Source organism: Apus apus, chromosome 1 (genome assembly GCF_020740795.1).
Source record: "Apus apus isolate bApuApu2 chromosome 1, bApuApu2.pri.cur, whole genome shotgun sequence".
Classification (NCBI taxonomy): domain Eukaryota; kingdom Metazoa; phylum Chordata; class Aves; order Apodiformes; family Apodidae; genus Apus; species Apus apus.
Window position 1 is genome coordinate 162,697,245 of NC_067282.1, and position 15,054 is coordinate 162,712,298.

A 15,054-nucleotide genomic window follows, 5' to 3' on the forward strand; every position below is an offset into this window, starting at 1 on the left:
GGGTTACAAGAAGTTGTGGATGCCCCTCCCTGGCAGTGTTCAAGGCCAGGTTGGATGGGGCTTTGAGCAACCTGGTCTAGGTAGAGGTGACCCTGCTCATGACAGGGCTTTGGAACTAAATGATCTTTGATGTCCCCTCCAAAGCAAACCACTCTATGATTGTATGACTTGTACACCATCACGACGGGTACTAGGTAGTGCCTCCCATCCTCTTGGTTTCACTCCATCCCTTCAGCCTCCGTTCCTCTGGAGCTGCCTCCTAGCCTCCAGCACTTAGGTGTTCCTGCTGCGGCCGTTCAATTGCTACCATGCTCCTGACCGACCTCCTCTTCTTTCCTCAGGCCCTCACCTCTCGCTCCCACTCAGCCCTTTCTTTTGAAAACCTCCATGTTCTCCAAGAAAGCTCACATTCGTGCGCCTGCTTCCCACCCCCACGCCCCCCGGGCGGGCACCTCCCCACCTGTGCCCCGCTAACCCCAAGGCTACGTGGGGGGGCGGCGGCGGCGACCGCTCGTAGCCCATGTGTGCGGCACACAAGGCGCGGGGACACTATGACTGTCGCGCGTCCGGGTGGGAGGCGGCACAGGACAGGGCACCCACGGTGACAGAGCGGAGCCCCAGGCATGTTGGCACCGCGGCCGGTGACAATGCCACCTTCTCTTCCTCCCGCTGCCGCCTCGGCCTCCTCCCACCCGCCTCCGGCGAGGGAGATGCTGCTGCAGGCGGGGTGGGGCGGGGAGGGGGGCTCCTCCCTGCGTCAGGAGGTGCGGCTCCCCCGGCCCGGCGCTGCCCTCCCCTTCCTCTCCCCCCGCCGCTTTTATGTCTGTCTTTAAACGCCGTCGCAGCGAGGGTTGGGCACGTGTGCCTGCTGCCGCCGCCTGCCCGCTGCCGAGCCGCGCGCCCGCACGGCCTCGCTCGCTACCCCTTACCCGAGGGAGCACCCGGCCCCCCCTCCCCGCAGCCGGCGCCCGGCGAGCCCCGCGGGCGGAGGTAAGGCGAGGCGCGGCGTCGGCTGCGGAGGGCGAGCGAGAGAGAGAGCGAGGGAGCGGGCGGGCGGGCTGGGAGCCGCCGCGACCCGCGCTTTGCCAGCCCTGCCGTGCGGTTAGGGGCGCGGGGGGAATGGCCGGCCCACCGCCTGGCGTGGGGCGCCGGGCGGGAAGGGACAGGATGTGCCAGGGAGGGGGGGTTCTTTTCCGCCCGGTGTCCGCTTTCCTGCCGGGCGCAGGGGGGTTACCCCCGGTACCCCCTCGGGGAGGCTACGTTCTCCACGGCGCCAGCCTCTCGCTCCCAGGGAGAGAACCGGCCCCTCGGGAGACAATAGCGAGCGCCCGCTGGAAGGCGGCCATGTGTTTTAACTCGGCGGTAGGTTATAAGGATGTACGAGGCTGCTTTTATAATTCTTATTATTGGGAGGGGCGGGGGATTTACATCTTTTTTTATACCATGAGTAACAGAAATTTCATTCATCTCGCGCGTGTTGCGTAAAACACCTTAAATGTACGCGTAGCGCGTGTTTCAGGGGGCGAGGGCTGTCTCCATCACGGGAGAGCTCGCTGCGCGGGTGGCTCCGAGCTCCTAGGGAACGGGGCGAGCCTGCCCGTTCTGGCAGAGGAGGGAGCAGGGACATCGCCAGTCACGCCAGGAGCCGCGGCCATCCGCGCCTTGTGCTGGCGAGAGCGTGCGAGGCAGAGGGAAGAGCGGCAGTAGGGCTGTGGTCGCCGTGTTGAGGGCTGGGCGGAGGCGCAGGAGGGAGGTGGGGAGCCCGCCGTGCTGCCCGGGCGCTGCATTGCTGCCGCGGAGCGTGGGCGTCGCCCGCGGGGCCCCGCGCAGGTTCCTCCCACCGCCGCCACCGCATCCCTCGCCCCGCGCAGGCTGGAGCGGCTCCGGAGGGCTGGGGGCTAGTGCACCCTGGTGTCAGCCATGTTTGGGTGGGTATGGTAATGAGGACCTGTTCTCAACCTTTGTGCTTCTTGGGTGTATTTTCTATTTAGGATTTTAATGGTTGCAGTCCTCTGTCTACTACGGCATGTCCACAGGGTAGATTCATACCTACAGTTTTTCCCAGTATGTTGTTGGTTTTTTTCCTCTTCTATTTTCTTAGTAATTCTTCTTATTTCCCATATACATATTGGCTGGTTTAGTTCCAAATTTTCTAGTATTAGAGCGAGCCAGAATTTCTTTGCAAGGCTTTGCTTTTCTTATGGAAGTGAACAAGATGATTGAAATATGTCTGCACAGTCACAGTGGCCTGCCACATGAGAGCTTGCAATGGGATTTGTTCTGTTTAAGGAAATTGTACTTAGTATATTTTGTAGAAGATGTTGTAGTCAAGACCTCATCCCCATCAGCCATTTTATTTTCTGTGTGGTATTGCTACGTAAAAAACTCACTGCTGTAATATTTACTGATTTCTAAGAGAAGCCTAATTATTTTCAAAAAGTGTGTCACCATCAATATGTCACTGTGACATCCTGTAGGACAGGGATGCAAATCACTTTTTCCACCTCCAAATTAAAGTCTGAAAGAAGTAAAGATTTTTGTTATTGGATGTCATGGATGTGTGCACTGGATGTATTATGCAGAGACAGCTTACTCCATTTGAATAAAAAAAACTATGACAACATACTCGGGCTTTTTCTCTTAAGTAAGGTTTTTTTTTTCCTATTATGAATATCTCATTGAAAAGGAAACTAAATAAATACATTTTCAAAGATTGCATAATTTTTTCTGGACTAATATATAAGATTTTGGTTTACATGTAGACCACATTAAGATAATGCTATAATCGCAGCCTGCCGTCGGTGCATACCGAACACTCCCTTTGGGCTCAGCTCTACGTTTGAGATTCAAGAAGAAAAAATTTCATTGGTTTTGATCTGTGTGTGAAAAACTAAGCCACTTCATAGCTGTTTGGATGTGCCACCAATAGTGAAAGTGAATAAGTGGAACCATTAAGGCTTTTTGGAACTAATTTTGCAGCATAAACTGATTCTTGTTGTCCTTTAGTATCTTATCATTCTTACGGTTTTCTTTTTTCTTACAGGCAAGCAAGTGAAATAGTAGTATTGCAGATGAGGACCGTATAGATTGAACAGCTTTGTCAGGTCTCTTTTCTCTGCTGTGTATTGCAAAAGACTGTACACACAGAAGTTTTAAAATGTTGAATTTATCAGAAAAGAAGAAAAAAAATGCAAGTTATTCAGAAGCACAATCTACTTATTCTAGCTATTCCTTTGGAATAAATTGCGTTGTTAAGATATATTGGCATAGTTGCTGCATGCTTGGTATGGAAATACATCACTTGAGAAGTATTTGTAGGTAGGAATCTTTAGGAAGACAGATTTTTTTCTGAGATTTTCTAGTGTACAACCAAAAGTAAATACAAAGTAAGTATGTTGACCTGTGTCCCCACCTTCTTTCCACTGCGCTGACTTACTTACATCAAGGAATAACGTTCTTGCTCTAAAAGGCAAAGTAACTGTTGATTTTGGAAAAACAGATTTCGATCTTTTGCTTATGAAGTTTATACATTACCATGGCAGTGGATTATAAAAATGATATTACCAGTAGCAACTTTTCCATGTGACTTCAAAGATCTCTGAATTTTCAGTTATCTGCACAATAACTTCAATTTATCAGCAGGTGGCATCTCAAAACTTAAGTAGCTACCTTCTTACTTGAAATTGGAATCAGTGTAACTTTGCCGTTACTTGGGAAATGATCTTGAAAAAAGCACCATCAACAAATGGTAACTGAGCACTATTTTCCTGAAGAGCTGGTTGCACAAAACCTGACAAGCCCATACAAAAATGGTGTGAAAGAGCAACAGTAACTGCCAGAGTGGGTGCTTCAGGCAATGGCAACAACTGGGCTGAGCTTCCCAGAAGCCTGTGCTGAAATAGACCAATTTGTTCTTATCCTTCACTCTTAAGAATAGGGCTTCCTTGTTTTCTGTATGGGAGAAAGAAAATTTAAAAAGTTCAGGTAATGCTGTGTACAACAGTGCATTGAATCTAGATCACAGTGCCAGTAGTCAATTTCCCACATGGGGAAAAGAGTTTTTCATTTCTGGCAACTGATATTATTTTTGCATTTCAAGTGTACTGCAGTGCTAATGATTCAGCATGCTCTTATTAAGCCAAAATAGAGAAGGTATGGGAAATTGAAATTGGAAGTTTATCATGCTGGGTCTTCTGTAGTGGAATTTATATTAATAATACTATTTTTAAATTCATAGGGATTTACTGTAACATAGTTTGAAAGCATGATTTATAGAACTAAATAATAAGATTTGAGGAGAAGCAATATTTCTGCTAACCTGTATATGAACCATTCAGTTTTTCTGCTTGTGTATGAAAAACAGACAAATGACATAAATTCTTCTGAAGAACAGCTTGATTTGCTTATTAATACATCTAGAAGTGCAGACCAGAAATAATTAAGGTCTCAGAGCAAGTATATATCTGATAATGCCTAACTTTTGGTACTTCATTTTGCAATTTTTATGTCATCTCCCATCTCAGGAGCATGATAAGATTTTATCATAAAGTTGTGATCCTTTTGAAGCTTATATGGTGAACTTGGATTTTGTTTGAAGTTGCCAGCAGTTACTCCTTTTCAACTTACCATTCAATGCTTGAGTATTGTCAGAATTAAGATTACTTCAGTCAGCTTCAGCTGGAGGAGTGGCGACTACTAAGTATGATGCTTTAATACACTCTATATAGCAAAGGACTGCAGAGTAAGTGATACATTTTCTCCATCTGCAAAGGAAATGACAGTTAGCACATCATGTAAGTCTGAAGTATTTCAGTGAAGTTGATTTATTAGAAGAAAATACTGAGAAATCTGTGAGAAGCTACAGAAAGGCCGATAAAGTCTGAAGAGATTGCATCCAGTGAAAATAAAAAAGTGACATGTTAAATCTCTAGCTTGTAACGTTCATAATAGGCTGGACTTGATGACCTTAAAGGTCTTTTCCAGCCTTAGTAATTCTGGGACTCTCTTTAGCATATTTCTGTTTGTCCAGTGATTTTAAAGAAGTCACACAAATTGTTAAGATCAAATCTATTGAAAACGAACAATTCTGACAATGAAATCTTGCTATTCTTGTCAAATTATTGTGTTTGTCTTTTAACAGTAGAAAGTACTCGCCAGTAAGTAAAAGTCAAGGAGACTAACATGGGAGAGGAGTTGTCTATGTTTGAGACTCTGCAGGTTCTTGATGTGAGATAGTCACAAAGAACATTTTGTAGAAACTGAAAACAATTTTCCCAACAGTATTAAACAGATGCAGTATCACTGAACTCTGTATAACTACCCATATATGCAGCAGGTGTGAATTTAATCTTTCATCTTTAAATAATTTTTCTGTAGTCTCACTGCTTTATTATAGGGATGCCAGCATCAAAACAAAGCATGTTTACTACTCCTTTCAAGTCTTCTGTAGCCCAACAAGCTCTTATGTTTTTTTACAATGTAATGTAGTATGTGTAACATGCTTTAGCATGTCTCATATACGATTGCTGAAGAATGCAGGGGAATGTCAATTTCATTGTATAGACTGTAATTATCTTTCATTATGATTAACTACCTATTGAATCTATATATGTTACTGACAGGCCACATTAAACTAGCTAGGGCAAAAATGTTAGATCATGCAGTTCATGCTGAAGAGCAGATTAATGGCTTCTTCAGTGGATAGATAAATGTGAGCTTGACAAGGCAGAAAGGCTATGGTACATATTCTTACTTCTGCCAAAGAACACTGTGCTGCATTGCAGCAGTAATTTAGTCTGTGCAATGAGTACAGTAACACAGCGTGACTCTTGCTGAAACAATTATCTGTACACAGATTCCTCCAGTGATAGCCATTCTTCACAATCACGGTAATCCCATGAAACCTGTTTTGCTCCCACAGTCCCCTTTCCCTCTTTCTTTCTCACTCAAATATGATGGTCATTAGCTATTTCTGCCATCCTATATGCACCAATGGCTAGATTCTGTTTTGCAGACTCGCAGCAGTCCTTTGCTCCTAAAACTTTGATTTTACTTTTTCTGTATCAGTTGTTCCCGTTGTGCATGCATTTCCTAACACTTCAAAATTGGAATGTAGAGAATTTTGCTGGATTGCTGCACTTTCATCAGATGTAAAAATAATAAAATAAAATACACAGTATTAGAAAAGAATGGAGGGCTTACTTGCCTTTACTTTTCAGAGAAGTGTGCTGGTTTTAAGAAGGAATACAATGTAAAAATAATCTAGGTTTAATATGTGTCAGAAAAGTATCAGTTGTTAAAATAGTATTTTGGGATGTTTTAAACATGAAATTGCTTTACAAATGGCTTCTTATAGAGACTTGTGCTGTAACTGCAAGAACATGGAGCAGTTGTACTCATTATACTTTCAAATCTGTAAGCAAGTGAGGTTTTTGTATGTATTTTTCTGTACATGTTGTGAAAGTCTCCAGCCTCAACTTTTAAGTATTTACTGATACTACGGAGTTGAAAGAACTAGAAGTACAATGTTCATCTACTAAGTGTCTGTATATTGGTATGCTCTTCTTTCTAATAGAGATGAGGCGGAAGCAAGCTTGGCATAAGATTAATTAATGATGTAATAGTGAAGGGGAGCAGGCAGCGTTGGACAGAACTAAAATGACTCCCTTGCTACACGTTGTGTGTAAGAAGACTGGGAGAAAAGAGTATGCAGCAAAATTTTTCAGTGTGTCTTTCAGTGCTATGGACTAATGACGTCTTAACTACAAACACTTGCAGTTAGGTCAGCCTTACAGGTCTTATCTCCCTCTGCCAGTGTTCCTGAATGTGGGCCTGAGGCTGCAGTAGAAGTTCTATAGCAAGCCCAGCTCTCCCAGGGAGCTAATTTGGGTATGAATTCCCTGTCACAGGGGATTATTATTGCTTAATCTGCTAATAATGTGGCAGTCTAATCAGGTTACTTTACTGCATGCTGATGCGTTAAGGCTCAATTCTTCTTCTGTAAAAGAAAATAACAAAATTCTCACTGTGTTCTGAGAAAGAAACCTTGGGTCTGCAGTTTGCTTGATGTGTCAAAAAAGACTCACTGTTTTATCTTTCAGTATGAGAAAAAAACAGAGGTTTTAACATATCAAGGACCATGCTTATGAGACATCATAAAAATCTGGCTGATTTGTTTGATTTAGTAAGGTGTTTCCAAAAGTTTATGCTAACTCAGATTATTGATTAGTGTTAATTCAGTGACAGAATAATTTTATAATTGTTCTTCCAACTGAACCATGTACAGTTCAGCAATTTCCATTCTGTTAAATCCCCTTAAACAATACAGACGCTTGTCAGGTTATGATAAACTGCAGGTTTTTTTAAAAAGAGGATATTGTATAAGAATAGGAATGCCATATTTATTTGTTCATTTCAGTTGTGGAAAAGTCCAAAGAAATATTATATTGCTCAGTAAATGATTAAAAAAAAAAAAAAATCCCTTCGATGTTTCCATCTGACACATGACAACATTTGAGTTATGAAAAGGAGGAGTGAGACTGCCTGGAAAGCAGAGTAAAGTCAATTGATAAAATTCCATGATCTAGATGTAAGGTAGGAAAAAAAGTAATAAAAATAAAACTAAACAGCCCCAAACAAACAGCTTTAATAAGGCTAAGTTATATTTTAGGCATTTCACTTTTAATCCAAGGTTCTGTTAATGGTGTAGGATAGCAGTATTTTAAAATCCATCACAAGATTTAGGACTGGGAGTTTATTATTATTCCAGTAAATTGTTCCAGTAATGGTTGAGTCTATGATACGAATTCTGTAGTTCATTACACAACAAGCCACTGTATTTACTAGATTTTTTAGTGCTACTTAGCAGAAACAGTCGTATCACATAATGCTGTATTACTGCACAAGGCTTTGTAGAAGATAGTAGTGGGACTAACTGAAAGAGCACTGTAACAGAATTTGGTGTGCTATTTCCTAATTACTGTTTGATGCTAATGAAGAACCTCAGTTCAATACTGGACTAGATTCAAACAACAGGGGAACCCAAAATAGCATTTTATTGGCCAGAGTGCTGAAGTTCAGTACTGTGATATGAAAAAGAAAAAAAAAAAAAAAAAAAAAGGAGCTTTTTCAGTGGTTTGTATTTAGCCAAACCGTGGTAGTGAACAACTTCACTAGGTATCTCCCTATTCTGTCTTAACTTGGGAGTGTTCATACCTAGACCTAGCCCGGGCTGAGTGGTTTGGTACCCACCCACTGTGCAGGTTTAATTCAGATCAAAGAGAGAGGCTTCTATGCATGTCTTAAAGTGTGTTCAGCAAGTGTCGAGCATGGAACGGCAGACTCCTTGTACAAACCAGCTGGGATCATGCTTTGAGCATTTGTACGTGATGGTAGTGTGTGGTGAGGTAGGTCTCCTAATTTAATTTGGTGCTGACTCCTTTAGTCTTGAGTTAAATTAGTTAGTCTAGTTGTTAAATCTGGCAGTCAGAGACCACCTGTGGTTTTGTGATGAATTCTGAAGGACTATCCTGCATCCTTGATGCAGTCTGACCAATGATACATATTCAATTAGGAAACAGATTCTCTTAGAACCAAGCACTAGTCTTCTGAGCATGCCTCCCATGTTTTCTTAAGCCCTGCAAGTAATGCAGCTTTATACAGTGATAGTGCTATGGATAACATACTGATTAATGGAAGGTTAGTGAAGTGGAAATTAATATGATACTATGCTAGAGGTACCAAGCCCAGTTTATTCTGAAGTGTAGTAATGCAATGTTTAATGCATGACAGGACAGAATGATGCAATTTCTGTTGGAATTGAGTCATCAGTGAGAGCTCCAGATAAATCATGTTGCTGTCCTGCAAGCTGCTGTATCTAAAATAATACATATATGACCTTTTAAAACACTTAAATAAGTACTGATAGATGGCTTGTGCCTTTTAAACTGAAAATACCTTTGGCTTATTGCAGTTAGAAAAGGATTTAAGACCTAGAGACAAATATTGATGTAGTTTCGCTTATGCAGCTGTTACATTAAATACAGAGAAAATGGTTTCATTTTAAGGTATTCTCTGAAATCATTAGTAGTAACTGGAACCGAGAAGCTGCTCTAATTTACATCAGTAGAATTAAAGGAAAAAAAAAAGTTTGAAATGCATCTAAAAGTAGTAATTGAAGTACCAATACTGTGGTTTACAGTCCCAAAGCTCCACCAGAACTGCTTAGAGGTTTCATCTTAATGTACTACTGGTGTTTGTATTCTGATTCTACCTAGATATCTCAGTCAGAGCTAAGAGTCACTGAACCCATAAGTGGGCTAGAAGAGAGTGTAATCCTTGGAAGAATTTACAACCTAGAAGACAAAACACATAAAAAGAGGACTGAACATTTGTTTAGCCCAGATATACAGGATACAGTATTAGGATTTCTCTGTTGTCTTAACTTTTTTTTTTTTTAAAGAACTGCTATCAGTCAAACTGAAGCCGTCATTCCCTCCCATGTTAGAAAGAAGATTTATAGGATTGTGAACCCTTCCAGAGACTGTGGTGAGCATGAAGCAGATCACAAGCCTGTAGGCTCTACTGTGATTTAAAAAATTTGGGCTGACTGCCAGAGCTGGGGTTGCTGAGAGGAGGTAGTAACAAGAGGGAGAGTGAAAGTGAGTAGGCAATGATGGGAGTCTAGGGAATGAATGAGAAGAGGTTAAAGTGGAGTTCAGTAGGCAAATGGAATGAAGTTCAACTTCCAAATCTTTGGAAGCTATTGGGAAAGGTAATTGTCCTGTCAGCCATGTGGTTGGTGATAGTACTTGTGGTGAAGGAGGTTTTAGGTCTGCTGTTTTCAAATCTCACCTTAGTAAGCTGTGGGCTGGGTTTCAGTGTTTTAACCTGCAGCAGTGTGAGGTGCTTCAACTCAATTATTGTGCAATTGTTGTTCAGTTATACCTTGCAGTTCCTCAGTGTGTGCTATTTCATCAGAGCGTAACAGCCTTCATCCTATGGACCAGATGTTGCAGCAAGTCCATAAGCAAAAGCTGAAAGGTCTCATGTATCCTCGGGTAATTTCTGATTCTCATCAGCTAGCAGTTCTTTATTAGACTGCTTCTGTTTTCCCTCTTAAGGTTTTTCATGAAGCTTCACACATAATCTAAATGTCTTTTAAGACTCTTACTTGTGCAGGTGGCTGTGCACATACTAGTTTTATCCCATGTTAATCACATGGGATAGAAGTGAAGAATTTATTGAAAAACATTCCTCCCAAAAATCTTATGGCTACCTTCAGCATGGCAGCTGCAAGCACAAGTCTATCTGTCTTTTTAAATGATTCATTTTGGTAAAGTGAAACACATACTCAAACACAGGCATTTTTGTGCCTGTACACACGTGTTTGAAACAGCAGGCTTTTTAAATAGATTTGCTTTCAGGTGTTACAGATATGTTTAATTATTTCCTATTTGTAAGAAACTATCAAAAACATCAAAGCTCATAAGAGATGAGCATTTCTGCTTTGAAAATGTGATTGTGATTATACATTCCTTGATGAAGAATACAGGGAAATAAGGCAACCTTGCATTTGAAGCACTAGGTCTGAAAAACTTAAATCTACTTTGTTTAAAATGTATCTTTAATAAATTCAAGTACAGCTGTTAAATTGGGAAGTAATGGAATTGAGCTCCTACGTTTTATGTGAAGTACATACTCCATTTTTACCTGGTAAGAGTAATCTTGTTATGATGTCAAAGTATGAACAAATAGCCTATCAGTCTTCAGTAAGTAAAAAACCAAATGAAAACAATCCTCAGCAAGTGAATATTTAAGACCAACCAGTGGACTCAATTCCTACAATTTGGGAGTGGTTTAATATCCTTTTTTACTCTTTTCTTCTCTTGTCAAATAATTGATATAAGCAAAAATAGGTAAACGAAAGCATATGGTTTCTAAAGTAATTTTCTTCTGCATAATAAATACTTCAATAACCTTTTTGTATTTTTTCACAGATACTTTCAGTAGAACAAACATTCAGGAACAGAAGTACTTACTCTTGATTGCCTTCTATCAAGGACCCATCAGGCATCATCTTCAGTCTGTTTCTTCAATATTTTTGGCCAAGCAGAGGGAGGGCTTTCTTTGGCACTTGTCTGCCTTAGCTGAACTTCCTTACTGTTTTTCTTATATTACAAATGCCCAAGAACAGCAAGGTAGTGAAAAGAGAACTAGATGATGAGGTCATTGAGTCAGTTAAGGACCTTCTCTCTAATGAAGACTCTTCTGATGATGCCTTTAAGAAAAGTGAACTTATGGTTGATGATCAGGAAGAAAAAGATACGGATGTTGAAGAAGGCTCAGATGTAGAAGATGAAAGACCTGCTTGGAACAGCAAACTTCAGTATATTCTGGCACAAGTTGGTTTTTCTGTGGGATTGGGCAATGTTTGGCGATTCCCATATCTGTGTCAGAAAAATGGTGGAGGTAAGTCCTGTAATAGCTAGTTGTAGCTAAATGATGAAGCTAACCTTCCAGATTTCAAGGTTAGCAGAGATAATCACAGCAAAACCTGCTTCAGCATATCAGTTTTTTCTGTGAATTTTTGCCAGGGCCTATGAGGAAAAACCCACATTCTCTTTATTTAGACACATCTGTTAAGTATAAGATTCCTCTAAGATTCCATTTCCTCATTTTAGGGGAGAAGGTTCTTGATATGACCTTAACTAGTGGTCAAACCAGTGGGTAAGCAAAACATGTATAAATGGAAGGTTTGCATTATCTAGGACTTGACTATTGTTTTGCTACAGTGTTCATTATAGTACTTGGGCAATAAATCAAGGCATTAGATCTGCATGTACTTTAAAGACAAAAGCAGTATTTGGTCTTTTGTATTTAGTGGTACTGTGCTTCACACCGTTACTTTTTAATTGCTTTTAGCTCCTAAGCTATTTGATCACTATTTACTTGCTTCTAGAACAAGGACATCTCATAGCAGTGAAAAGGAATTTTTTACTGCTAATGAATAATTTAAATAATTACATTAAGAGAATGCATCTGGTTTTGCTGTTACATAGTTAATTATTTTCCTAAATAGTTTTGTAAACAACAAGTTTCCTTTCACTTAGAACAATAACATCAAGCTGTTTACTTGTTAGCTGTCCATCTATGGTCTTGAATGTAGTGTGAAGAGTGAGGCTGGAGACCTTCCTTCCTCTGTGAATGCCTGATTAGTGTGCTATGTTCATGCATATCTTATTTTGGCTAGTTACTTTGCTGAATTTAAAAGAAATCTATCATTTTTATGATACAAAAAGTGAATCTGTACTATAGAATAGAAAATAAAGAACAGCAGTTTATTCATGCTGGATTTTAAAAGCTGAATGGCAAAACTGATGAAATTGAGGAGTATAGAAATGAGCCTAGAATATAATTGGAGTAGAACTGTATTTAGTTTTCTCAGTCAGTTCAAGCAGAAAAAATGGAATGTATGCTTTCAAGTATTCCATCTCCAGGATAAAGTCTAAATTCTTTCATATCTCATTATGGTATTTTTTTCTTCCTGTTTTTTCTCCTTTATTCTGTAGAAAAAGTCATTATCTAACAATTTGTGTGGAATCTAAAATTTTCTTCAACTGTAAGTGTAATAGTAACTGAGAAAACTTGTTGAATGTAGTTTCTCAAAAAACATAGCTTTTCAGTGGATGGCAATCTCCTGTAGTCTACTAGACACAGTATAGAATTGAAAATGTATGAGTTGAAAAAATTAATGCATTTCTTAACAGTTTTTAAGACAAACTGATTCATAGTTTAATGAGTGTATATTCTGTATCATTTCGCCCTGAGTATGGTGTCAAGCTGTTGCCTCAAGGATGATGAATTACAGTTGTTTGTGAAAGACTTTGTTTAATGTAGGTAGTTACTAATTTTGCAAACCCATTGGATTCTTCTTTGAACCAACAGAAAAGATCTGTTGGTATGCACCTCATAAGCTATTGGTTTCATGCTGTCAGGTGCTTTTAAAGTTACTCTGCCAGTGAGACTGAATTTAATTCAAATAAAATATAAATGTGTTAAATTAATTAATTTCACATATTAGGGGAAAAAAACAACATAAACCTTCAGGGATTACTGTACTTCATTAATCAAACTGGAAACAGTAAATATGGAGTAATTCCAGGTTAAAATTAAATGTTTTCCCCTGTGCTATCATTGCAGGAACTTGGGTATATAACATAATCTGTGGAGACAATGTTTTCTATATGTGACTGAGACAAGGGTGTATTTAACAATAATTTTGCAACATTTTAGTATGTTGCAGCCTTCAGAAAAACAGAAAAAAGGCAGTGATCCTTAGAGCTAAATCTTACTTGGTTTTCAAGGTAGTCGTAATGCAAGATGGAGAAGGTGATATAAAACATTGAAACATATAAAGTTCGTTAGTGCCTGTATATGTGTGTGCCAATGGGCAGGTAATTCTCACAAGTATGTAAACGAATAGAGAGAGAAAAGGAAAAGTTCGAACACGTGGTGAAAAAAACTATGCACGTTTTAAATGAGGTTCTAGTTCTCTGCTACACATTTCATGTATGTATCATTCTAGGTAAAATTAGAGTGGTTTTGTGCAATCCATTGTAAATATAAGTGTCAGAACTGTTCTGTAATCTTTTGTTGAGAAAGCTTTACTATAAATACCTGCTGAAGTCTCTTGAGTCTAAGGTAGACGGCCTTTCTGTGGGTTTGTATTCAAGTGAAGCATATGGCTAGGTCTCCAGCAGCAGTGTTGTCCAAATATTTTTCATTTTATCTCCTGTCTTAAGGAACTCATCTGACAAATACCATCAGGCAAGGGGAGCATGTTGAAAAGTGTAAACCAATAAATTTCATGGAATCACAGAATCATAGAATGGTTTGGCCTTGAAGGAACCTTAAAGATCATCTAGTTCTAACACCCCTGCATGGGCAGAGACACCTCCCACTAGATTAGGTTGCTCAAAGCCGCATCCACCCTGGCCTTGGACACTTCCATGGAGGGAGCATCCACAGCTTCCCTGGTCAACCTGTTGCAGTGTTTTACCACCCTCATGCTTAAGTATTTCTTCCTAATATCCAGTCTAATCTGCTCTCTTTCAGCTTGAAACTGTTGCCCCTTGTCCTATTGCTGCGCGACCTTGTAAAAAGTCCCTTCCCAGATTTCTTGTAGGCCCTCTATTTTAAATTTAAATTTAAACCAAATAATCTGTTTTGACTTTTTTTTAAACTTTTGGGACAACAACAACAAAACCAACAAAATAAACATAGGAAAGACAAATAGAAGTTAGCCCAAATGCATCTATGTTACTAAGAGGATTTCATGGAGAAAAATTGGGTGTTTACTACCCTGGTTTTGAGAGAGATTGGGTTTGTTTAGGGCCACAGCCTGTAGTACACCAACACTCCTGACTTCAGAGCTCTGTACTGCTTCAGTGATGTACCTGTGGCACCATCTTTAAAGGTATCTTGTGTGCCACTATGCTGCACTGGTGCTTGGACATCCATAGGTATCTTTCCAGTCTCTGTTTCTGAATCTGGTTTAAACCATCAAAACTCCCTTTGTTTAATTTCTTGTGATCCTTCAACAGTTTTTCCTGTTGCAATTTTATATAAACTCATAAATACTTGGAGTAGTAGCTGGTATTTTTTTGTTTATGTTCAACCAAGTTACACCTAGACTGGTTTAGCTCTTTGCTGACTTTCACACTTGACTTTCCTAGAAAAGGGCTTGTCAAGAGGGGTGAGATCCTCTTTGGGCATGTAGCTGCAATGCAGGAAATATCAAGAGGAAAAACAAGGTTGGGAGGGGACTGAGAGCACTCCAGGGTGCTCATTTTCTTGATTTGGGAAGAGAGGAAGGGACAGAAGGAGGTTTAAGGTATATGAATGAGGGGCTGAAGGTGTTCAGTAAATCTCTGAGGAAGTGACTATAGATCTGTCTGCCTCCATCACCTCTGTCCTCACCACAAGTCTTCCTTAGCCCTGGTAAGGAATGTCCAGTCCCCATATGACACTTGAGACGCTTCTTCCACTCTTTGC

The 15,054-nt window shown here is 40.3% G+C and overlaps 1 protein-coding gene across 3 annotated transcripts in view; it reads left to right on the forward strand.

Annotated features, from left to right (window-relative positions):
* Positions 1-930: 930 nt before the first annotated feature.
* SLC6A15 (solute carrier family 6 member 15) overlaps positions 931-15,054 on the forward strand; it is a 1,002,329-nt gene continuing 988,205 nt past the window's right edge. For 2 of the 3 annotated variants that reach the window (XR_007888453.1, XM_051608987.1), the window contains exons 1-2: positions 931-990; positions 10,998-11,469. Coding sequence is in view for 2 of the 3 variants with exons in the window: in XM_051608987.1 (XP_051464947.1) it covers positions 11,181-11,469 (289 nt within the window). In the remaining variant the exon portion in view is untranslated. Of the gene's footprint in view, positions 991-1,209; positions 1,363-10,997; positions 11,470-15,054 lie in introns of those variants that run through there. The other variant, XM_051608988.1, reaches the window with a different exon arrangement.